Source organism: Thalassophryne amazonica, chromosome 9 (genome assembly GCF_902500255.1).
Source record: "Thalassophryne amazonica chromosome 9, fThaAma1.1, whole genome shotgun sequence".
Taxonomy (NCBI): domain Eukaryota; kingdom Metazoa; phylum Chordata; class Actinopteri; order Batrachoidiformes; family Batrachoididae; genus Thalassophryne; species Thalassophryne amazonica.
In genome coordinates, this window is record NC_047111.1 from 67,632,244 (window position 1) to 67,658,186 (window position 25,943).

The 25,943-nt window shown below is 40.6% G+C and overlaps 1 protein-coding gene and 1 long non-coding RNA gene across 2 annotated transcripts in view; one reads left to right on the forward strand and one right to left on the reverse strand.

The window, feature by feature from the left end:
- Positions 1–25,943, forward strand: part of frem2a (FRAS1 related extracellular matrix 2a) — a 301,376-nt gene that overhangs the window by 134,600 nt on the left and 140,833 nt on the right. Inside the window, 2 exon segments of the mRNA XM_034178287.1 lie at positions 3,320–3,550; positions 20,335–20,460. Coding sequence (XP_034034178.1) covers positions 3,320–3,550; positions 20,335–20,460 — 357 coding nt within the window.
- LOC117517307 lies at positions 740–25,619 on the reverse strand. The gene is made up of 3 exons (XR_004562700.1): positions 25,471–25,619; positions 11,905–11,912; positions 740–750 (listed from the first exon to the last, which is right to left on the reverse strand). It is a non-coding gene; the product is annotated as an uncharacterized LOC117517307 (long non-coding RNA).

Sequence of the window (25,943 nt, forward strand, 5' to 3'; positions counted from 1 at the left end):
GTCGTGACAAAAACTCTTGTTAAAAGTGAAATCTGCCGGAAAATGGCTGATGTCCAGCTCTTGTGATAACCAGAGAAAGAACACACGATGGTCTCGTATCCGTTTAGAAATGATCCAGTGGTTTGTGCCTCGTCATTGCAGCTCGGAGCACGACGCACCGACCGTCCTTAAAGGGGTCCTTAAAGCTGTAGTAACAGTCCTTATTCTCTGTGAAGCCCGTAAAATTTTCACCGAAAGCCAGATAAATTTTTCGAATGGTTTCCAGGGTGCCAGTCTCTAACAGCTTCTGAAAAAATTCTGATGGAAAAAGTCCTTTTCATTCCGCCATTTCCAGACAATGAAAATCGGATGAGGGGGCGGGACCACTCCTTCCCAAGGCGTGCTCACAGGCGAATGACGTCACTGACAGGCGTGGAAAAACTCACGCATGCGCACGAGGGTTCAAGCATGTCTGACGTAAAAACATATGAATGAAATCCATATCATTTTTGAAAAAATAAAAAGGTACATTACTTTATGGACAGACCTCGTATATATATATATATAAAATGATCGCCAAGTGGACTGTGTGTGCGAACGTAGGTGTGGCAAACGGAGGAACTGAATTGGGGAGAGCTGACATTTTCGGTCTGGTATGCTTATGTATTTTGGGCCAAGGATGAAAGCCACCAAAATGGAATGTTAATAGGATTATTTTTGGAGAAACTATGGATAGTAGCTAAAAACACTGAACAATCTGATAATTACATTCTTGAATCACACACCAATACAGCAGGGGGCGGTAAATCATTTATATATTAAAAGTGCATGTGTGTGCATGCTTGCGTGTGTGCATGCGTTTAGTAACTTCAATGTAAGTACAAAATAGAATTGTAAATATGTTACAAAATACATGAATGACGCAAGAAAGTGAAAAACTTATTTCCATTGTGGTCATTTTAAAAATCAAATGACAAAATCTAAGTAATGATAAAATTAGAATAATTATTATTCATAGTAATAATAATAATAACATAATAATGATTCGAATAATAATGATGATGACGATGATGACAATAGTGTGCATATGATAACAAGAACCTAACCAATATAAATGCATTAAGACAGTAAATTAACATAAAAATTATGTAATTAATAGTAAATAAAATTGTTGAGTTCTTCTTCTAAAAACTGCTGAGGTCTAAGATCTAAGGTTCTAAAAACATTCTGGAATCACACACCATTCCAACTCATTATAGAAACTTTGCATAATTTATTACCGCCCTTGAAAAATGTCAGCTACCTATTTTTGCACTAAGATGTTAATATGGTTTTTTTTATTGATTAGGTATTTGTATTTTCATTTTGAGCTATTATGTGGCTGTTTTTGATGCATTGGTAGTATGTGTCAGATGTGTTGCTGTGTAGCAGACCCCTCTGTCCAAGGCAAATTTGTCCTTAGGGATACAAATAAAGACACTTTGACACTACCCATTCTAGAGCCCGTGGATCCCCATGGGCAACACACTAGTAGAGGAACATCTGAGCCGCATATGGATTAGAGGTCCCCAAGTCCTGATGGATAAACACCGCCAAAGGTGGATGAGAATGACAGGGCTAAGGTCCTGTGGGACTTCAAATTCCAGACAAGCAGCTGCTGGCCAACCAGCCAGACATAGTGGTGGTTGACAAGGAAAAGAAGACTGCAGTTGTGATAGATATGGTAATTCTGGCCGAAAGCAACATCAGAAAGAAGGAGCACAAGAAAACTGAGAAGTAACAGAAACTGAGGGAACAACTGGAGCAGATGTGGAAGGTAAAGTTCAAATAGGAGCAATAGGAGCTGCAACCCCCAAAGTGGAAGAGTCGCAACATCAGAGCTCCAGAAGAGTGCAGTCCACGGGACAGCTAAGGTACTGTGCAGGACTCGTAAACTCCCAGGACCCAATCTTGAGATTTTATGGGTGAGATTTTATATATATACTGAAAAAAATATATATACGTATATATGCTTTGGATCAACTTAAAAAAATTGATGTAATTTGTTACAGGTAATTTTTTTTTTTTTTTTTTACTTTTTCACAGTGCGTATAAGTACTTTGAATGAAGTGCACTAATGTTTTACTTTTTTCATTGTATATGTATGTATATCTACATATATATGACTCATGACTCCATAAGTGCTTCCCAGGCACCTCTTGATCTCAAAGGCCGAGGACCCAGAGACATGTATGTCAATGGCATGTACAAGCTTATATATATATATATATATATAGATAGATAGATAGATAGATAGATAGATAGATAGATAGATAGATAGATAGATAGATAGATAGGATGTTTTGTTACATGCACCTGTGTGAGTGCGTGTAGATGCACTTGCATATTCCCTAAAAACTGAAAAATCCCATGCATATTTATGACAGCATGAAAACAAATCATAATGAAAACAAACTCATAAAGCGAAGCATTTTACCAGAAACAATCCATAATTTCAGTTGTTTTGATCACATTTTCCTTGCAAGTTTTGGAGTGTGTGTGAAAATAATCAGCCAAAGGTCTCTTCAACACAATTGAGTTCAACTGTGTCACTGTGTAATCATGTGTGCCCGCCTGTGTGATTTTTTTTTTTTTTCCCAGCCTAAATTTTGCATGCAACACTGTGACATCTTTGTGCATTATCAAACATATCTCATTTACATGCGCCTGCCTGCCTGTCGTGTTGTTTGTTTTTGTTAATGTATGCTTTAAAAAGAAATCCTTTTTACTCACAGTCGCGTGCATGTGCCTGCTGTGTTTACTAATTCTGTTCTCCAGCAGAGGTGCGAGTTTAGACTAAAGGAGTCTCATGGCATATTTCCAAATGCCTCTATATTATCATGTGGCCTGTACCACCTTCTTGATGTGAGTTTGATATGAAAATCAGCTGTACCGTTATCGCGTGTACCGTGAATTTTCATGAAAGATAACATCATACACAAAATAGGAGATGCTGAAGGAAATACAACCACAGCCTGTAATCTAGTTCTGTCATGTAGAATATGCTTAATTACATGCTTTGGTCACAAATTCATTTTACACATATCTGAGGCTCTGGAAGCGATCAGTGAACAAACAAAAGCAGCTGCAACTTTTTTCTCACCTTCCTCTGAAAGGCATTAAAGCGTGTGAATATCTAATTTGTTTTTCATCTGTTACTCTCTCCTGCCTGTCATGTTTCTGTTGTCCGTTTCCTTTGTGCTGTCTCTACTTCTTCCTCTCTTTTTCTTTTTTAATCCATCTGGCCTGTTCCTCTTGTCGTCTTCCTTCCTTTGTGTCCATTACTGTCTGCATCTCTCAGGCATTGGCACTCAGGATGGTAGTGCGAAGAAAGAAGAAGACTTCAAGGGTAAGTCCCAGAGGCAGGTCCGGTTCAACCCAGGACAGACCAAGGCCACATGGCGGATTCGGATCCTGGCTGATGGGAAGTATGAGCAGGCGGAGACCTTTCAGATTTTTCTGTCGGAGCCAGTGATGGCAGTTTTGGAGTTCCCTGTCAGAGCAACAGTGGAGATCTTGGATCCTAGTGATGGTCAGTGTTAGACACATCTAATATTTGGTTTCTTATAATACTTCAGGCACATTTTAACATGCTGCTAGGCTGCTATTGTCAATTCTCAGAGAATGCTCTGGTGGTGGGCTTTGCTGCATCCACAACACCATGAAACCAACTTGGGTCCTGAATGAGAACCATCCTTACAGGTCCATTTCCACATCCCTACAATAACCATCTATCAAGGGGAGGTGATGGTCTTGTCATTAAGCGTTGGGCTTGAGACCAGAGGATCCTTGGTTCAAATCCCAGCCTGACCAGAAAATCACTAAGGCAAGATCCATAATCCCCTAGTTACTCCCGGCGTGTAGTGGGTGCCTTGTATGGCAGCACCCTGACATCGGGGTGAAAGTGAGACACTATAGTAAAGTGCTTTCAGCATCTGATGCAGATGGAAAAGCGCTATATAAATGCACTCCATTTACAGTTGACCATCTATGTGCCACAACCAGGTGAAATGTAGGCATCCCCTTGGCCTTCTCCAGCTGCTGAAATGAGCCACATGGCCATAGCAACCACTCACTTAATACAAAGTCATTCCATTGGTACCCAAAGATCCTCCGAAGACACCTAGTACCAAAGAAGTCTTAGGTCACTGATTAACATCCAAGGGTCACAACCACACAGCAGAACAGACAGTACCAGGACCCTAAAGACTTGGACCTTTATTAATCTGCAAAGATATTGGCATCCCAAACACCTCTGTCCAGCAACCTCATGACTCCATAAGCGCTTCCCAGGCACCACTTGATCTCAAAGGCCGAGGACCCAAAGACATGTATGTCAATGGCATGTACAAGCTTCTATAAAGGACACATATTAATCTACTTGATGGCCCATTGTGGCATGCACAGCCACTGACTGAACTGTGTAGTTGAGATAACAGGACCCCTTGAATGGAACATTGATTTCATTTGGTTAATGTCACTACCCCATCTGCTAAATCTTAAGCATTAACTAAATGCTACAACTTCTCCCCTTGCTTCTCCCCTTGTCATTAGACCATCACCTCGGGGAGCTGATGGTCTAGTGGTTAAGCATTGGGCTTTGGACTAGAGGATCCTCAGTTCAAATCCCAGCCTGACTGGAAAATCACTAAGGGCCCTTGGACAAGGTCCTTAATCCCCTAGTTACTCCCGGCGTGTAGTGGGCGCCTTGGATGGCAGCAGCCTCACATCGGGGTGAATGTGAGGCATTGATGTGTAAAGTGCTTTGAGTGTCTGATGCAGATGGAAAACAATAAATGCACTCCATTTACCATTTACAATTAAACAGTTAAATGCTCAGCTCTTATACATGAAAGCAAGATGGTGATACATGATGAAGATCCAAAATATAGCTTTGACATCTCAGCCACTCGAGGTTTGTTCAAGCGGTGATTATTTTACAACATTTCATTAGTGCTGTTGTCCTCAGTAGTTATTACACTCTTCATTGACAATCCATGATGATGTTTGTAAATGGAAACTGGTCAACACCTAATACTGAAAGTGTCCATTGACAGTCTTTGACATGTTCTCTGAGTATGTAATTACCATTTTTACTCCATGTGGCTTCGCCTGTCATTTGAAGTGTTAATGAAGTATTGAGTCACACACCCATAAATAATTATACATGAACAGCAACAACACAAACACTGAAGTTTCCACTATAACGATGCACAACAGCTGCTGTCATCACTGTCGCTCTCATTTCATTCTGATCTCTGTTGTCTTTCACTGTCTTTCACCATTCTCTTTCTCTTTTCAGTCTGTCCTCCCCTGTGGATTAATTACGAAGTGTGTAAAGGGCAGGGTCTGACTTGTTTTCCGTCCTCTCCAGGGATTGTTGAGTGTGACAGCGATGTGCCATTCCCTACTCTAATCGGCCAGTGAAGCTTTAGCTATGCCTGTGGCCTCGGCTTTACTCTGACGTCTTTCTCTAATGATGAAACTGGCAATGACTAGTCTTATGGTTAGCCTGGAGAGTTCTTCCCGTGAGGACGTGTTAGTGAAGCAAATATCAGAGAAGATTGTGGGACACACAAAAGTGTCCCAAAATTAAAGAAAGCCTAACAAACTGAGTTTGTTCTGAAGGCAATGAGTATCTTTGGAGATGTTTGATGCTCTTTTCTTTTAGTTTTGTTTGGTATGCAACCCGGGTTTTACTCTGCTGCATTTTTGGTCAGTAATGAGGATTGCGCTTGTCCTTCAGCATGTTTGGAAGTAGTAAGTGCAAACTTTGCTACAGCAGACACAAGCTAAGTTTAATTACAGCACGTTAGCCCGTCTTTCCTCCTGCTAAACTTTCAGGCTTTCTTTCATTTATAATCCATGCATAGCACTGAATAAAGATGAAATGACAGCATGCTGTTTGACTAGTTGCCGCAAGCAGTACCAGCATCTAAGCACAGTCTGTGATATTTTTTCTTTCTTCTCCTACTGAGGCAGCATGATGTGTCATTAGAGTCTAATGCACGAGTTCCCAAACTTTTTCTGTCACTCCCCCATTTTGAACCTGAGAAGGTCTCAGGTTCCCTCTCCAAATAACCTGTATCATTTTTATTTGTAATATTAGGAACACTGGGGAAAATCTGTTAATGTAACCAAATCAATGTTCAGAAGGTACTGCTGGGCATAAAACAACAAAAAAAAACTATGAAGGTATTTTTCCATAAATTAAGAGTATAGACACTTAACAAGCAAGAATGCATTGAAGTAAGGACATAGATGAAGAGGACCAAGACTGGAAAGGCAGTTGGCCCAGATGACATTCCAGTGGAGTCATGGAAATGTTTAGGAGAGATGGCAGTGGAGTTTTTAACCAGATTGGTTCATAAACTCTTGGAAAGTGAGAGGATGCCCAAGGAATGGAGAAGAGGTGTGCTGGTTCAGATTTATAAGAACAAAGGGTGATGGGCAGAACTGCATAAAGTTGATCAGCCACAGCATAAAGTTATAGGAAAGAGTAATGGAAGTTAGTCTTAGAAAACAAGTGAAGATCTGTGATCAGCAATATGGGTTCATGGGGGAAAAGATCACTGTAGATGCAGTTTTGCTGAGAGTGCTGATGGAAAAGTATAGAGCAGTGATTCTCAACCGGGGTGCCGCGGCACCCTAGGGTGCCGTGATCGATCGTCAGGGGTGCCGTGGGTATTTTTCATATTCGCGATTATTTTTCATATTCGCGATTACCGTGAATTATTTATTTTATCCACAAAGCATAAAACGACTCAGAATCTGACGTCATTGTGCTGCAGCCTCGCTCTCGTCTTAAGGCGGGACAATAACAAGGAGGCTGACGGCCGATTAAAACAGTGCCGTCTCCTTCAAAAGCCGTCTAAAATGCGGAGCTGTCGGTGTGTGTGTCTGTGCCTGTGTGTGCACGCGCGCGGAGTTAACAGGCTGCAGACTGCGAGGGAGGGGAGGGGGTGGGTCAGGGAGGGGAGGGGGTGGGTCAGGGAGGGGAGGGGGTGGGTCAGGGGGGGGGGGGTGGGTCAGGGAGGGGAGGGGGGGGGGGAGGGAGGGGAGGGGGTGGGTGAGGGGAGATTCCTGAATGCAGGCGGACACGTTCAGTGCGCAGCATGAGCGCGGAGAGCAGAGAGAGGATTTTAAATGGAGTGAACAGTTAACAAACGAAAACGTGACGCTTTTACTTCTCTCTGAACTTTCTCTAAAGGTGTGATTCTGCCGTTACCATCCTGTCACACCATTGTGCGCGTCGTATGCTGAATTTATGAGATCATGAGATGAAATATAACGGTCAAATATCTTTAAAAACATATTTAAAATGAGAATATATGAATGAACTGCGATACACAAAAAAAATGTTCAGACGCACAGATCACAAAAGCAGGTGAGAACTCTGACTTTAACAGCTGTTATTTTCCAAAGGTATTTATTTGTTCAGTTCTTGAGCTTAATGCAGTGTTTAATCACAAAACGTGACTGATGAGGAGAAACAGTTTCAGAAATGCAACAGAAACAACCACAAATCAGAAAAAGTTGGGACTGTATGTAAAATGAAGATAAAAATAAAAATGTTGCACCATTCCCAGTTTCTCCACTCACAGAAGCCAAACGTTCTTCCAGAGTTGTGTAATTATACTACAATAGTAGAATATAAAGAAGGGGGAAAAAGAAAAAAAAATAGACAATATATTCGTCAATCGCAATTATTTGTCTGACAATTAATCGTCTCCAGAAATTTCTAATCGTGACAGCCCTACTTGAGATCAGAGCGCATGCAAAATGCTTGAGGATTTTCGAAATGCGATGTTTTCTGTATCGATTTTCTATTGCGATAATTGGGTTTTGCGCAAAACCAGAGGTAATAGCATTATAATATTATTTTAGTTGGTGGTGTGCCGCAGGATTTTGTAAATATAAAAAGGGTGCCGCGACTCAAAAAAGGTTGAAAAACACTGGTATAGAGAAGGCCAGGAGCTGCATTGTGTATTTATGGATTTAAAGAAATCTTAAGACAGGGTGTCAAGAGCAGAGTTGTGTACGAGGAAATCTGGAGTGGCAGAGAAGTATGTAAGGATTATGCATGACTATTTATTTACTAATTCATTATTGTACTTTATTTAATCTTTGTTACCATTAGTATAAGCAGTGGGTCACCCCTCTGAGTCTGGTCTGCTCAAGGTTCGTTCCTCAAAAAATGGTGGAGGGAGTTTTTCCTTACCACTGTCACTTATATGCTTGCTCAGGGGGGTTAGTAAGGTTAGACCTTACCCTTATGAAGCACCTTGTGGTGACTTATCTTACAATTTGGCACTATATAAACTGAATTGAATTGAATTGCAGGATATGTACAAGAACAGTGTGACAGCAGTTAGATGTAGAGTGGGAATGGCAGATGCATTCAAGGTGGAGGTGGGATTACATCAAGGATTGGCTCTGAGGCCTTTCTTGTTTGTAATGGTGATGGACAGGTTGACAGATGAGATCAGACACTAGTCTCCATGGACTGCAACATTTGCAGATGACATTGTGATCTGTAATGAGAGTAGACCGCAGTTTGAGCCTTGCCTGGGGAGCAGAGGTGTCAAATCTGGCTTCAGAAAATAAAAACCCTCCCATGTGTTGTTTCTACCTGTGCACCTAAAATAGGTGATCTCAATAATTAGCTCATCCACCTGCCCGAAGAGCTGAACTAATTATAATCAGCTGGTTAATTGGGAAGATGGAACAAATATGTGGCTGGACTTTTACTTTCTGAAGCTGGATTTGATACCTCTGTTGGAGAGGTGGAAATATGTTCTGGAGAGAAGGGGAATGAAAGTGAGTCAGAGCAAGACTGAGTATGTGTCTGAATGAGAGGGAGCCTGGTGGAATATTGTAGTTGCAAGGAGTCTAGGTTTAAATACTCTGGGTTAGCTCTCCAATGTAATGGAGAGTGTGGTAGAGAGGTGAAGCAGAGAGTGCAGACAGAGCAGGAGTGACTCGTGACCTACAAAAGTGAATGGATAGCTTACACAACTCTAGTGAGACCAGCTATGTTGTACGGCATAAAGACAGTGACACTCACAAAAAGACAGGAGGCAAAGTTGGACTTGGACAGAGTTAGAGCTGAAGATGCTGTGATTTTCTTTGGGAGTGACAAGCATGGACAGGATTAGGAATGAACATATCAGACAGACAGCGCAGGTTGGATGGTTTAGAGACAAAATCAGAGAGACAAGACTGAAATGGTTTGGACATGTGCAGAGGAGTAGTTGAGTATATATAAGGAGAAGGATGCTGAAGATTGAGCCACAAGGCAGGAGGAGAAGAGGGAGGACAAAGAGGAGGTTTATGGATGTGGTGAAGGATGACGTGCAGGTGGTTGGTGTGTCAAAGGAAGATGCAAAGGACAGAGTGAGATGGAAATTGATGACCTACTGTGGTGACCCCCAACGGGAGCAGCTGAATGAGGGAAGATGTTCCAAGCAGAATCTTTAACATTTCTAGTTTTGTGTTTCGGTTTAAAATTGTCATTCCTGAACTGTGTGACTTAAAAATATGTATCTTTCAGATGTTATAAAAATGTTTGTAGATATAGCATACACAGAAAAAAGAACCATCTTAAAAAAGCATTACAACTGGTAAAACTTGAATGAATTAAGTTAGAAAGTTTGTAAGATAGAGTTGATCTAACTTACAAATGTAAGTTCAAACAACTTAATTCATTCAGGTTTTTACCATCTGTAATGCTTTTTTAAGTTGGTTCAACTATTCTCTTTTTTCAGTGTATATTTTGCTCTATAGGCTGTTGTGAATGCTTACTGAAGCTAGTCAACTATTTCCATCATTGATGAAGTTGATGTGTAACTGTGATCTTTCCACTGGTGATTTGTGATGCCCGACCATCTACGTTGTAGGCACAAAGTGTAATCAGAGTCCTAATTGCAGGCTGATGTTGGTGTAAGAGGTGACCAAAAGTAGCATTGTAGAATATTGTGAGTGATCTGGACGTTTTTGAACATGCTAAAGAAATTTCTGTCATCAGGATATATCGTTATCCAAAACAGTGAACAGATGTAATTGGAGGCAGTGGGAATAATTGGCAAAAGTAGATGACATGGACATCTGAGTACTGCAGTAATCGGGACCTTCCAATCTCTGAGCAAAGCCCATTCTGATTCTCCTCTGCAACATAAATCCCATGAAAATCATATCATGCTCTTCAACAGAAGACCGCTTTGAGATATAAACAAATATATTTTAGCTTTGTGGAGAAGTGTGAATAAGGAGGAAGTAAAGAGCGACTTTTGGGTGCAAATTTCCATCCCATTTTCAAAACTGAAGAAAATGAGTCAGATTTTTTTTTTTTTTTAATGGGGTGCAAACACCAACATTTATAAAGGGACTCAGCACAATATTCACTTCCTGTGATTGGAAACAGGAAACACCACAATTTATTAACTTCTAGAAAAATTGCAGACCACTTTAATGGAAATGTTTGGTGCATTGAAATAAAACACAAACCAATTTTATTCTGCAACACAGTCTTCTTGCAAAATCAGGTACGAGTAGTTCCTGGTCTTACACTTTGTGTTGACACATTTCTTTTTCCTCTCATGAATGTTTTAAAATGACTGTTTTCCTCGAGGAGCTGAACTTCACCCACTTGACTGAATATTTGCTTTCTTAACTCCTGAGTGGATCTAAAGATGAAGTGTGAGGTGACTTGTGAAAAAAAAGACGACGCATAGATGTGGTGTATTTGGGTGGTGTGAGGCAGAAGAAAATCAGTATACAGTGGAGTGTGGAATCTGTGAAAAGTGAACCCTGAGTCCCTGCTATGAGTCCCCTGTACCCCCTGGGGAGTGACAGATTGTGGGCAGCTACAGAAAGGAGAAATATAGGAGCAGCCGACAATAGAGAGAAGTGAGAATGATTTGGAGAGAGTTATCTTATGAGAAATGTTTCATCTCCTGTGGTGTGTAAGATTGTCTTATGTTGATGTCTTCTTCCCAAAGAATCATGGCAGGTTTGATTTTTAAGCGTGTTGTCAAATCAAACATCCAGTTTTTTGTTTTTTTTGGTAGATTTTCCACATTGGAGGCTTTGTCATTAATAGTCTTTTCTTTTCTTTGAGTATCTTACATTTGACATCAATCACATTTCCTCACTCAAAGACAAAGACGACAGTGAGAGACAGACAAAGAAAAAGGAACATCTGGGAGGACCTGAAGCTAAAAGGTACCTTGACACTGGCACAATTTTGATCCCTGCACTTGTACGCAATGTGACTTGTCAGAGAGTAAACTTGTAAACTGTGCGTGGCTGCGTGCAAGTGCGCAAAGAAAATTTTGAAATGTTCAAAATCTCTGGCACACATCAATTTTGTGAACATTGCGCAATCTATTTGAAAACACTGTTTCACTGCGAGTCAATGCGTCTTATTGTTGCAGCGCATCTGAATGATTGTGACAAGATGCTACATCTATAATAAACAATTTTACAGATACATCATCTAACTCATAAGAAACAATAAAAATGCACCTGTTTTATCTATCCATTACAATATACAGTAGTGTTCAGAATACGAGAATACAAATACGTAATAGTAGTGCTATGTGACTAAAAAGATTAATCCAGTTTTTGAGTATATTTCTTATTGTTACATGGGAAACAAGGTACCAGTAGATTCAGTAGATTCTCGCAAATCCAACAAGACCAAGCATTCATGATATGCACACTCTTAAGGCTATGAAATTGGGCTATTAGGAAAAAAAAGTAGAAAAGGGGGTGTTCACAATAATAGCAGTGTGGCATTCAGTCAGTGAGTTCGTCAATTTTGTGGAACAAACAGGTGTGAATCAGGTGTCCCCTATTTAAGGATGAAGCCAGCACCTGTTGAACATGCTTTTCTCTTTGAAAGCCTGAGGAAAATGGGACGTTCAAGACATTGTTCAGATGAACAGCATAGTTTGATTAAAACGTTGATTGGAGAGGGGAAAACTTATACACAGGTGCAAAAAATTATAGGCTGTTCATCTACAATGCTCTCCAATGCTTTAAAATGGACAAAAAAAAAAAAAAAAAAATCAGAGACGCGTGGAAGAAAATGGAAAACAACCATCAAAATGGATAGAAGAATAACCAGAATGGCAAAGGCTCACCCATTGATCAGCTCCAGGATGATCAAAGACAGTCTGGTGTTACCTGTAAGTGCTGTGACAGAAGATGCCTGTGTGAAGCTAATTTATTTGCAAGAATCTCCAAAGTCCCTCTGTTAAAAAAAAGACATGCAGAAAAGGTTACAGTTTGCCAAAGAACACATCAACTGGCCTGCAGAGAAATGGAGGAATATTTTGTGGACTGATGAGAGTAAAACTGTTCTTTTTGGGTCCAAGGGCCACAGACAATTTGTGAGACGACCCCAAACTCTGAATTCAAGCCACAGTTCACAGTGAAGACAGTGAAGTATGGTGGTGCAAGCATCATGATATGGGCATGTTTCTCCTACTATGGTGTTGGGCCTATATATCGCATACCAGGTATCATGGATCAGTTTGGATATGTCAAAATACTTGAAGAGGTCATGTTGCCTTATGCTGAAGAGGACATGCCCTTGAAATGGGTGTTTCAACAAGACAATGATCCCAAGCACATTGGTAAACCAGCAAAATCTTGGTTCCAAACCAACAAAATTAATGCCTCGCAGATGTGAAGAAATCATGAAAAACTGGTTATACAACTAAATACTAGTTTAGTGATTCACAGGATTGCTAAAAAATCAGTTTTAACATAATAGACTTGAGTTTGTAGCGTCAACAGCAGACACTACTATTATTGTGAACACCCCCTTTTCTACTTTTTTGTTGTTTTTTTTTTACTAATAGCCCAATTTCATAGCCTTAAGAGTGTGCATATCATAAATGCTTGGTCTTGTTGGATTTGTGAGAATCTACTAAATCTACTCGTACCTTGTTTCCCATGTAACAATAACAAACATACTCAAAACCTGGATTAATCTTTTTAGTCACATAGAGCTACTATTATTCTGAACACTACTGTATATATTATAAAATAAATCAAATAAATTTTATTTATATAGCACCAAATCACAACAAACAGTTGCCCCAAGGCGGTTTATATTGTAAGGCAAAAGCCATACAATAATTACAGAAAAACCCCAATGGTCAAAACGACCCCCGATGAGCAAGCACTTGGCGACAGTGGGAAGGAAAAACTCCCTTTTAACAGGAAGAAACCTCCAGCAGAACCAGGCTCAGGGAGGGGCAGTCTTCTGCTGTGACTGGTTGGGGCTGAGGAGAGAGAATCAGGAAAACGACATGCTGTGGAAGAGAGCAGAGATCAATCACCAATGATTAAAAGCAGAGTGGTGCATACAGAGCAAAAAGAGGTGAATACAAAGAAACACTGGGTGCAATATGGGAAACCCCCCAGCAGCCTAAGTCTATAGCAGCATAACTAAGGGATGGTTCAGGGTCACCTGATCCAGCCCTAACTATAAGCTTTTTCAAAAAGTAAAGTTTTAAGCTTAATCTTAAAAGTAGAGAGGGTGTCTGTCTCCCTAATCCAAATTGGGAGCTGTTTCCACAGGAGAGGAGCCTGAAAGCTGAAGGCTCTGCCTCCCATTCTACTCTTACAAACCCTAGGAACTACATGTAAGCCTGCAGTCTGAGAGTGAAGCGCTCTGTTGGGGTGATATGGTACTAAGAGGTCCCTAAGATAAGATGGGACCTGATTATTCAAAACCTTATAAGTAAGAAGAAGAAATTTGAACTCTATTCTGGAATTAACAGGGAGCCAATGAAGAGAGGCCAATATGGGTGAAATATGATCTCTCCTTCTAGTCTCCGTCAGTACTCTAGCTGCAGCATTTTGAATTAACTGAAGGCTTTTCAGGGAACGTTTAGGACAACCTGATAATAATGAATTACAGTAGTCCAGCCTAGAAGAAATAAATGCATGAATTAGCTTTTCAGCATCACTCTGAGACAAGACCTTTCTAATTTTAGAGATATTGCGCAAATGCAAAAAAGCAGTCCTGCATATTTGCTTAATATGCGCATTGAAGGATATATCCTGATCAAAAATGACTCCAAGATTTCTCACAGTGTTACTGGAGGTCAGGGTAATGCCATCCAGAGTAAGGATCTGGTTAGACACCATGTTTCTAAGATTTGTGGGGCCAAGTACAATAACTTCAGTTTTATCTGAATTTAAAAGCAGGAAATTAGAGGTCATCCATGTCTTTATGTCTGAAAGACATTCCTGCAGTTTAACTAATTGGTGTGTGTCCTCTGGCTTCATGGATAGATAAAGCTGGGTATCATCTGCGTAACAATGAAAAGTTAAGCAATGCTTTCTAATAACACTGCCTAAACGAAGCATGTATAAAGTGAATACAATTGGTCCTAGCACAGAACCTTGTGGAACTCCATAATTAAACTTAATCTGTGAAGAAGACTCCCATTTACATGAACAAATTGTACTCTATTAGATAAATATGATTCAAACCACTGCAGCGCAGTGCCTTTAATACCTATGGCATGCTCTAATGTCTGTAATAAAATTTATGGTCAACAGTATCAAAAGCTGCACTGAGGTCTAACAGGACAAGCACAGAGATGGGTCCACTGTCTGAGGCCATACGAAGATCATTTGTAACCTTCATTAATGCTGTTTCTGTACTATGATGAATTCTGAAACCTGACTGAAACTCTTCAAGTAGACCATTCCTCTGCAGATGATCAGTTAGCTGTTTTACAACTACCCTTTCAAGAATTTTTGAGAGAAAAGGAAGGTTGGAGATTGGCCTATAATTAGCTAAGATAGCTGGGTCAAGTGATGGCTTTTTAAGTAATGATTTAATTACTGCCACCTTAAAAGCCTGTGGTACATAGCCAACTAATAAAGATAGATTGATCATATTTAAGATCGAAGCATTAACTAATGGTAGGGCTTCCTTGAGCAGCCTGGTAGGAATGGGGTCTAATAGACATGTTGATGGTTTGGAGGAAGTAACTAATGAAAATAACTCAGACAGAACAATCGGAGAGAAGGAGTCTAGCCAAATACCAGCATTACTGAAGGCAGCTGAACATAAAGATATGTCTTTGGGATGGTTATGAAAAATTTTTTCTCTAATAGTTAAGATTTTATTTGCAAAGAAAGTCATGAAGTCATTACTAGTTAAAGTTAAAGGAATACTCAGCTCAATAGAGCTCTGACTCTTTGTTAGCCTGGCTACAGTGCTGAAAAGAAACCTGGGGTTGTTCTTATTTTCTTCAATTAGTGATGAATAGTAAGATGTCCTAGGTTTACGGAGGGCTTTTTTATAGAGCAACAGACTCTTTTTCAATCCTAAATGAAGATCTTCTAAATTAGTCAGACACCATTTCCTCTCCATCTTACGGGTTATCTGCTTTAAGCTGCGAGTTTGTGGGTTATACAAGCATTTCTGATTTAAGGCTCTCTTTTTCAGAGGAGCTACAGCATCCGAAGTTGTGCTCAATGAGGATGTAACGCTATTGACGAGATGATCTATCTCACTCACAGAGTTTAGGTAGCTACTCTGCACTGCGTTGGTATATGGCATTGAAGAACATAACAAAGAAGGAATCATATCCTTAAACCTACTTACAGCACTTTCAGAAAGACTTCTACTGTAATGAAACTTATTCCCCACTACTGGGTAGTCCATTAAAGTAAAAGTAAATGTTATTAAGAAATGATCATACAACAGGGGGTTTTCAGGGAATACTGTTAAGTCTTCAATTTCTATGCCATATGTCAGAACAAGATCTAAAGTGCGGTTAAAATGGTGGGGGGCTCATTTACATTTTGAGCGAAGTGAACTGAGTCTAATAATAGATTAAATGCAGTGTTGATGGTGTCATTCTCAGCATCTATGTGGATGTTAAAATCACCCACTATAATTATCTTATCTGAGCTAAGCACTAAGTCAGACAAATGGTCTGAAAATTCACAGAGAAACTCACAGTAACGACCAGGTGGACGATAGATAATAACAAATAAAACTGGTTTTCGAGACTTCCAATTTGGATGTACAAGACTAAAATTCAAGCTTTCAAATTAATTAAAGCTCTGTCTGGGTTTTTGATTAATTAATAAGCTGGAGTGGAAGATTGCTGCTAATCCTCCTCCTCGACCCGTGCTTCGAGCATTCTGACAGTTAGTGTGACTCGGGGGTGACTCATTTAAACTAACATATTCATCCTGCTGTAACCAGGTTTCTGTAAGGCAGAATAAATCAATATGTTGATCAATTATTATATCATTTACTAACAGGGACTTAGAAGAGAGAGACCTAATGTTTAATAGATCACATTTAACTGTTTTAGTCTGTGGTGCAGTTGAAGGTGCTATATTATTTTTTTCTTTTTAAATTTTTATGCTTAAATAGATTTTTACTGGTTATTGGTGGTCTAGGAGCAGGCACCATCTCTACGGGGATGGGGTATTGGGGGGATGGCAGGGGGAGAGAAGCTGCGGAGAGGTGTGTAAGACTACAACTCTGCTTCCTGGTCCCAACCCTGGATAGTCACGATTTGGAGGGTTTAATAAACTTGGCCAGATTTCTAGAGATGATAGCTGCTCCATCCAAAGTGGGATGCATGCCGTCTCTCCTAACAAGACCAGGTTTTCCCCAGAAACTTTGCCAGTTATCTATGAAGCCCACCTCATTTTTGGACACCACTCAGACAGCCAGCAATTCAAGTAGAACATGCGGCTAAACATGTCACTCCCGGTCCGATTGGGGAGGGGCCCAGAGAAAACTACAGAGTCCGACATTGTTTTTGCAAAGTTACACACCGATTCAATATTAATTTTAGTGACATCCGATTGGCGTAACTGGGTGTTATTACTGCCGAAGTGAATTACAATCTTACCAAATTTACGCTTAGCCTTAGCCAGCAGTTTCAAATTTCCTTCAATGTCACCTGCTCTGGCCCCCGGAAGACATTTGACTATGGTTGCTGGTGTCGTTAACTTCACATTTCTCAAAACAGAGTCGCCAATAACCAGAGTTTGTACCTTGGCGGGTGTGTCGCCGAGTGTTGAAAAACGGTTAGAGATGTGAACGGGTTGGTGGTGTACAGGGGGCTTCTGCTTAGAACTACGCTTCTTCCTCACAGTCACCCAGCCGGCCTGCTTTCCCGGCTGCTCGGGATCTGCTGACAGACAGACAGACAAACAGGCGGAGGGCAAAAAACACAGCGGGGTGTCAATCAGAGACAAAGACAAAAAACATGGTGGAGGACAAAACAGGGTCAAATACCAGCAGGCTAAATACGAGGCAGAACAAGGCAAGGTGTGAGGGCTGGAAAGTGAATAACATTCAACAATCTGGCAGTGAGCTGTGAGACTGTGAGGGCTTAAATAACTGGTGGTGTGATTAATGGAACAAGACACAGGTGTCAGTGAAGGTTCTGGAAGGGGGCGTGACCAGGGAAGACAAAGGTAAGTGCAAGAGAATGAAGGCAGGAAAACACAGAGTGGAGTGATGAAAGAAATAAAGACACCTGAGCAGGTGCAAGAGCGGGAGTGAATGAAAATACAACAAAGACACAATGGCTGGTGCAGTGATATGGAGTGGGAACATACTCGGACGGGCGTGAGGGAAACAGCGAACTATGAACAAAGCTAAAACAGAATAATATATTAACAAGACCTGACAGAACTAAGTAAATGGCAGAAAACAAGAAGATCAATGATCGTAATCAAAAACTATAACCGGAGTGAGACAGATTAAAATATAAAAGTGAATGCAATAACCAATAGTGAGGTGACAGGATAAACTAAGACTACATAACGAACAGAGTCACACAACCAGAGACTATCAATCAATCAATCAATCAATTTTTTTTTATATAGAGCCAAATCACAACAAAGAGTTGCCCCAAGGCGCTTTATATTGTAAGGCAAGGCCATACAATAATAGACTACAAAATAGTGCAATAAATAAAAGGAATTAACTGATAAGCAATGAATGCAACAAATAACAAATGGAATGTAATCAGATGAGAAAACTCTTGAAGGCAAATAATAACCAAAACCTGTGACTAAAGCATAATAGAATAAATATGGTAAGCATGATTAAACTAAGACTAAAGCAACCTGGGGGACCAAGAGTGAAAGCAAACAATAAACAATAAAGCAAAAGTAAATACGTGGCGAAGAAAAGATACATGGAGAATAAACCAAACAAAACCTATAATAAACTGAGCATGGAAACCTGACATGAACATGAAACAAAACATAACTTAAGCAAGACGATGCATGACATGACTAAAAAATGCAAAAGGCTCTGAGTGTGGGAACAGAAAAATGTCAAGAACTATAACAACTGCCCCTAAAGGGCTGGATCATGACACCAAAAGGACAAAGTGGGTCGAATTCTCATGAGTCAACCAGAGGTAGAAAACTCTGGCTTCAGAATGTAAAAGCCCTACCATGTATTACTCCTGCCTGAGCACTAAAGAAACAGGTGATTTCAGTAATTAGCTCATCCACCTGCCTGAAGAGCTGATCTAATTACAATCAGCTGGTTTATTGGTTAAGTGGTTAAGTGTTGGGCTTGAGACCAGAGGATCCTCGGTTCAAATCCTGGCCTGACCGGAAAATCACTAAGGGCCCTTGGGCAAGGTCCTTAATCCCTTAGTTGCTCCTGGTGTGTAGTGAATGCCTAGTATGGCAGCACCCTCACACTGGGGTGAATGTGAGGCATTATTGTAAAGCGCTTTGAGTGTCTGATGCAGATAGGAAAGCGCTATATAATGCAGTCCATTTACATTATTTTATTTATTTTGTTATCATTAGTATGGCCAAAGCAGATGGCCACCAAGTCTGATATACTGACATCGGAGTGAATGTGAGGCATTATTTGTAAAGCGCTTTGAGCGTCAGATGCAGATGGTAAAAAGTGCTATATAAATGCAGTCCATTTACCATTTACTTGAAGTTTCTTCATATAATCAAAATGGCAATTTTTTTCTTCCAATTATTGCCACTGTGTTTGCTCAGGGGATGGCTAAGATTACTTGTGTGAAGCACCTTGCTGTCTAAATAAATCAAATTGATTTGAATGCTACTCATGTTTATAGCACATTAGACTTTGTCGCTAAAATACAGAAGTAATTGTTTTCAGTATGAAAGTGGATTTTTTTTTATTATTGTCTCATGACAGCTATTGATTGATTGGTTGCCATGGGACCATGGGAAGGGGTCAGTATAAGTGTCTGTTATGAAGATAAGCAAAGCAACATACTGTATATGAATAAGAATAAGAATATATATCACAAGTACGTTTGCAGTGTGAGATGTTGTGTTTGTATTCACTTGCAATCCAGTAGGGGGTCACCAAGAAGTGTCTGCTCAGAACCTTTCTCCACAGTGTCGCTCGGACTGTAACCTGTACACTGCCGGTCAGCAAATTTAGAATTACTGCACAGTTAAACAGGGTAACATCTGTGTAATAATGTGGAATTATGTGGAATTCATGGAGGACTTTCAAACTGATACAGGTTCAAAGTTGTGACATATGCAGTAGATTACTGAAAACAGGTTTGGATGACAGCAGACTATTTGAATCCTGCTACAGGTCTGAAGTGCTCATATATTTTATTCATACCTACAGTAAAACTCAAAATATGAGCAAATTGGTGAATGTGGGAAGTTCTGTTCAATCACTCATACGAGCCACTTATGAACAAATCTGTTAGTGCGAACAGTTCTTGAATGAGGTCCATTGTTTCAATAATGTCGGTAAGTTCTTTGTGTTGATGGACGATGCTTTCAATTGCTCAGAATCTCTTTCACCCACAAACGCCTGCCAAAGTTGAGATGAGAAGCAGAGGCATAAGAGGAGAGAAAATCAGAGAGTTGTTTGGCTGACCCCTCAGTGGGTAGATGTATGAAAATCCCAGTTGATTCACTCTGTGGGATGAAGTGAGTAGTTCGCTTGTGGAATTGTCAGCGGCAAACCAAGCAGTACGAAAAACTTCCGGAGGGGTCTCTTTGAAGAGCACCTCCAGTTGCATCAAACCCAAAACAGCTTTGGAAAGTTATTTCTGAATATGAATCAGCAAACCACAGGACCACCGCTTCAATGGATGTAAAAAAAAAAAAAAAAAAAAAAAAGGGTCCACTCACAAATGCAGGAGCACAACAAAAGCACACACCTGCTCCTGATGGCCCAATGTACCGCAGATTCTCATAGATTGCAGTGCCTTCATTGCATCATTCCTCTTTTTTTTGGTCTCGGACTCACTTCACTCTCTCTTCTTTTCTGTACAGAGTCCACTGTGTTCTTCCATGAACAGATCTACTCAGTGCAGGAAGATGTTGGGGAGCTTTTCATCCCCGTGCACCGCAGTGGAGACATCAGTCAGGAGCTCCTAATGGTTTGCTCCACACAGCAGGGTATGGACTCGTCCATTTCACATCATTTAGTCTGTCAAGCTCTGCCAAACAGCTTTGATCCGGCTCACATTTCAAGTGGTTCATGTCGCTATTAAATGAATCAGTCGCTAATTCTTCACCTCATCTGTTTTTTTTGCCAAAAAGTCAAGAAATGATTTGTTACCTCCGCCAGCGAAGTTGGGCAGGGGTTATGTTTTCACCCCTGTTTGTTTGTTTGTTTGTCTCTTTGTGACAAACCCACAGTTTTTCATATATCGTTATGAACTGTTTTTTACAGAGGATTCATATCCTCAAAGGCAAGAACAGACGCAGTTTTCAAGGCCAGAGGTCAAAGGTAAAATTCAGAAAAACTCTTGGAAAAATGAAAAAATCCGTCTTTTAATGTTGAATGAATTTTCAAAAATTCATAACTCGAATTTCTTTCATATTTGAAAGTGTTATGTAAGATGGTATCCTTTGGGTGTAGAGAGTCTGATTGTCTGAGTCTGACTCTCTACATCCAAAGCAATCAAAGGGAATAATGTGATTATTAACCATCAGATGACAAAGTAAAACCTCTTAAATCATTCTAAAGTCAGATTTAAGTAGAAACGGGGCTGTCGCGCTATGATCACCCCCCCCCCCCATATTTTATTATGAAATAATACTGAATTTATGTGGAAATGATTGTTGTGCAAAAGCTTCAGATATCTGTCACTGAGACAGATGATGACTGGAGTGCACTTTTAAGCAGAAACAAGGTGATAATTGGTGAATTGCTGCTGAAGGCGGGGGGGGTGGGGGTTTAGGAGGACCGTTCAGTCGGCAACACTGGATATGTTCCAGATTACAGATTTTGAGGCCATTGAAATTTGACATTGAAACCCATTTAATGTGTATTTTAGATTATATCTCAATCAAAAGTGCCTCAATCACTCTCATTTGTGACAATGAGGTGCAAACTGACACCCTCAATGAATAGACTAAGGGCCCTGTCCCACTGGGGAGAGGATTAATTGCGCATGAATTCAGTATACAGATTACGGGCATTCGTTGTCGTCCGCAACAAAAATGGCCAAAAATGACAAATGTCCCAGTATGAATTACGGATCTATTAATAATGTATAGCGAATATATGATGAACAATCACGGTTGTATAACGCATGTAGTGAGGAAACGGATCAGACGCATTGCGATTATCACGGCATTGCAGTCATAAAAGAAGTGCACTCGGGCCGTTGGCATCACTATTCACACCAACAATACAGCCTCTGGAGCATTTGCTGGACTTGGACAAGTTGACTGGAGTAGACAAGCAGTGAACAGGGCGAGTGGTGACGTCAGAGCGCAGCTCGTCTGAACAATTATAACAAGACGTTAAATCTGTTATAAACATAGAAATAAATACTGTAACAGCTGCAGACAAGAAGGAAAAACACGTAACTCTTTTATCAAGCCTTGATAATGTAAACAAGTCAAATAATTACCTTTTTAGATGGCTCAAAATGCTTTCTGCAGCTTGTTAGCCATTCGCGCGTGTGCACATGCGCGCGCACGGCCCAGCTGCAGCTTCCTCTGTGATTCAGGTGATTAGAGCCGTTTTCAACAGCCAATTTGCAGAATAAAATGATTAATCTGCCACAAAATAAATTATTTTATTGATGCAGCATCCAGCGCAGAGCGCGTGGCAGCCGGTAGAACAAAGAAGGGCGTCCACCTGTGAACACAGTGCATCTGATTTGCATCCGCTGCAAATCAGATGCAAAGCAGACGTAATAAAAATGCTTTATTCGTGGCCAATCTGTATGCAGTTGCTACAACTTATTTTAGTTCGTGATGTGGACATGATGGGCACAAAATATCCATTGTACACACTGTTCCAGTCTGCTGCCAAGCCGCAAATCCCTGTCAGTTGCGGATATCAACAGACAGCGAATATACGAGGTCTTTCAATAAAGTAACGGTCCTTTTTATTTTTTTCAAAAACTATATGGATTTCATTCATATGTTTTTATGTCAGACATGCTTGAACCCTCATGCGCATGCGTGAGTTTTTCCACGGCTGTCGGTGACGTCATTCACCTGTGAGCACATCTTGGGAAGGAGTGGTCCCGCCCCCTCATCGGATTTTCATTGTCTGGAAATGGCGGAATGAAAAGGACTTTTTTTCCATCAGAATTTTTTCAGAAGCTGTTAGAGACTGGCACCTGGAAACCATTCGAAAAATTTATCTGGCTTTCGGTGAAAATTTTACGGGCTTCACAGAGAATAAGGACTGTTACTACAGCTTTAAGGACCCCTTTAAGGACACTCGACGTGCCGCGCTCCGACCTGCGACGACGCGGCACAAACCACCGGACCATTTCTAAATGAATGGCTCTGTGGATATGAGACCGTCGTGTGCTCTTTCTCTGGTTATCACAAGAGCTGGACATCAGCCTCTGCGCGGCTTTTCATGACAAAATCTCTTGTTAAAAGTGAAATCTGCCAGAAAATGGCTGATGTCCAGCTCTTGTGATAACCAGAGAAAGAGCACACGACGGTCTCGTATCCACAGAGCCATCCGTTTAGAAATGGTCCGGTGGCTTGTGCCGCGTCATCGCAGCTCGGAGCGCGGCGCGTCGAGCGTCCTTTTCATTCTGCCATTTCCAAACAATGAAAATCCGACGAGGGGGCGGGATCACTCCTTCCCAAGGCGTGCTCACAGGCGAATGATGTTACCGACAGGCGTGGAAAAACTCAAGCATGTGCACGAGGGTTCAAGCATGTCTGACGTAAAAACATATGAATGAAATCCATATAGTTTTTGAAAAAAATAAAAAGGACCGTTACTTTATTGACAGACCTCGTACAGCGCATAGATTGAGTATGTTTGTGTATGTATTGAGTATGTATGGAGTATGTAAGGCGGATGTCATCCGCAGCCAAAACTTTGTGCAGCTCAAAAATCCTGGCAACAGAAAAATGTGCCTCTGCGGAAAATTGCGGACGTGTGCGGGTGTCGGCTGACTCATACAAGCATGTTTCACGCATATTGCGGATGTTAAGCGAATATGAGCCAATTTTATGTGCAATCCATACGCAAATCCTCCTAAACGCCAGTGGGACCGGACCCTAAGTTTGATCCACATGTGAACTGGAGTGCAGATTTAGCAGATATTTGATTTGAACATTGAAAAGCCCTTTTGAGCTGTAGTTTGTATTATATTTTAACTTTTGAAAAGTTACTTCTAACAGGACTGTCATCTTGAAATTTTTTTCCAAGATAAAAATTTGTGGAATTGGAAACTAGTGTTGGCGGAGGTTTGCGCTCTACGAGTGCAATGCTTTAGTTTCATCTTGATATAGTTGAAAAGTATTAACAACATAAACTAGCATTAGACAATGTTAATCAATTGGATTTATTTATTTTAATGCAATTTTTCCATTCCTATTACATTTAAAAATGTAATATGTATGCAGGTGTTTTATTGTAACAGTAGTTAATCAATTATTTATTTGTTTTAGCTGTATAATGGGAAACTTGAAAGGACAATAAAGCATGAATATAAAGCGTACACATTTGTTATGTCGGTAGATCAATGTCCTTCATGAACAAATTGGACTCTGGGTGTGTTGGTGCATGTTGACACTTTAAACACTTTAAATTGACCTCATTTGGGGGATGTCATGATAGGTAAAATAAAATGATCAAAAACTGTGCAAACAGCAGATCTACATACTCAAGCCACATCACACTGCAACACATGAGTTGTAAACTTGTAGATCATCTGCAGTTATGTGTGGCATCCTTTGATGAAAGTATAATAGTTATTAATAAAAGCAACTAATCAATTAATCAGGATATTAATGTGGTATTGTTTTCCAATACTTGAGATAACTAGATTTCGTTGTAACTCACCACATTATGCAGACTTTGCTATGAGGTGAGGACATTACATGCTAGATTTGAACGTTTATGGAGACGCAAATCTCTTAGACCAGTAGATGAAGCCAGCAAAAGGAGGTGGGGGTGACATTTTCATTTATATGAAAGCCTAAACATTTATATGAATGTGTGTTTATCCTCACTGTGCTGGCACTAAACACACCTGCTATCACTGCTACTACCACCACCACCAATCTCCTCCTGTATGACCTCCATGGCAGCGGTAGCCGCTGCCTCACTTTCACTGTCGGCCAATTTGTCCGACACCTGTGACCCGCCGCAGAGATGAACTACTTGTCAAGATTAGCTCCACTATGCCCGTTTTTCTGGTCTCAGCCAAAGCTCTATTTTTCGTGTTTTTTCTCACTGCCTTTATGTTTCTTCATTTTTTTGACTTGTTTTTTGTTCCGTGTTCTGTTGTGTTGTTTTTTTCTCGCTCTCACCATGAGCTCCACTGCGCCCGTGCAGCAAACGTCGCCGAAATTTTTCTGGTCTCAGCCAAAGCTATTTTTTTTCGTGTTTTTTCTCACTGCCTTTATGTTTCTTCTCCATTTTTTTGACTTGTTTTTTGTTCCGTGTTCTGTTGTGTTGTTTTTTTCTCGCTCTCACCATGAGCTCCACTGCGCCCGTGCAGCAAACGTTGCCGAAATTTTTCTGGTCTCAGCCAAAGCTATTTTTTTTTGCGTTTTTTTCTCACTGCCTTTATGTTTCTTCTCCATTTTTTTGACTTGTTTTTTGTTCTGTGTTCTGTTGTGTTGTTTTTTTCTCGCTCTCACCATGATTGGATGGTGGGGTCAGGAACATGCGTGGGTGAAACTCTAGGCCTCTGTAGCCTATCAGGGCCACAATTGGGTCAGGTATTTTTTTGACAGACAAGCCACTGGGCCTATGATGTGTCTGAAGGCTGCAGCTGAGCTCTGTGGGCCATGCATGTTTCTCCCTGGGCCGGGACAGTTACCATGAAAATAAATAAATAAAATAATAATCATCATCATAATCATAATAATAATAAAACCGGGCAGTCATTGGCCCATTTATTGATAGGCCCACTGGGAAAAATCCTGGTACTCTTAATGGCCAATCCACCTCTGCCTGGAGGTTACTCCACTTGTGTCTCATGACTTATTCCAGTACACACAGTTAATCTGGGCTGCTTTTAGTCTCCAAATGCAATATGGCTTTAATATGGTTTTAATTTGGTTTCCAAATCAAATTATTGTATTTTGTAATCAACATGTCCATCTCCGTCTCTTTGTAACTTGCGGTGTATTCACAAAAATACAAAACAACAACATATGTCTCAATCAGACTGAATAATAATGATTACATACCATGAAAGTGGTGTCTCTGATTTCACTCCTGTTGTGTTCACACACAGAGCCATGATTGTTCAACTGTGTGGCGCTGTCTTAAGTCCACAGAAAAACAACATTCCTCAGTCAGCTTTCGCCAGACTTGCTGATGTCACTGATGCCGGTGTCACCGACCGAACGGTCCCCCCTAAAAATCGGTCCGCCCTGCCTTTACTGCGCATACATCATTAGCCGCGGTTCACTGATTATCACCTCTTTTTTGC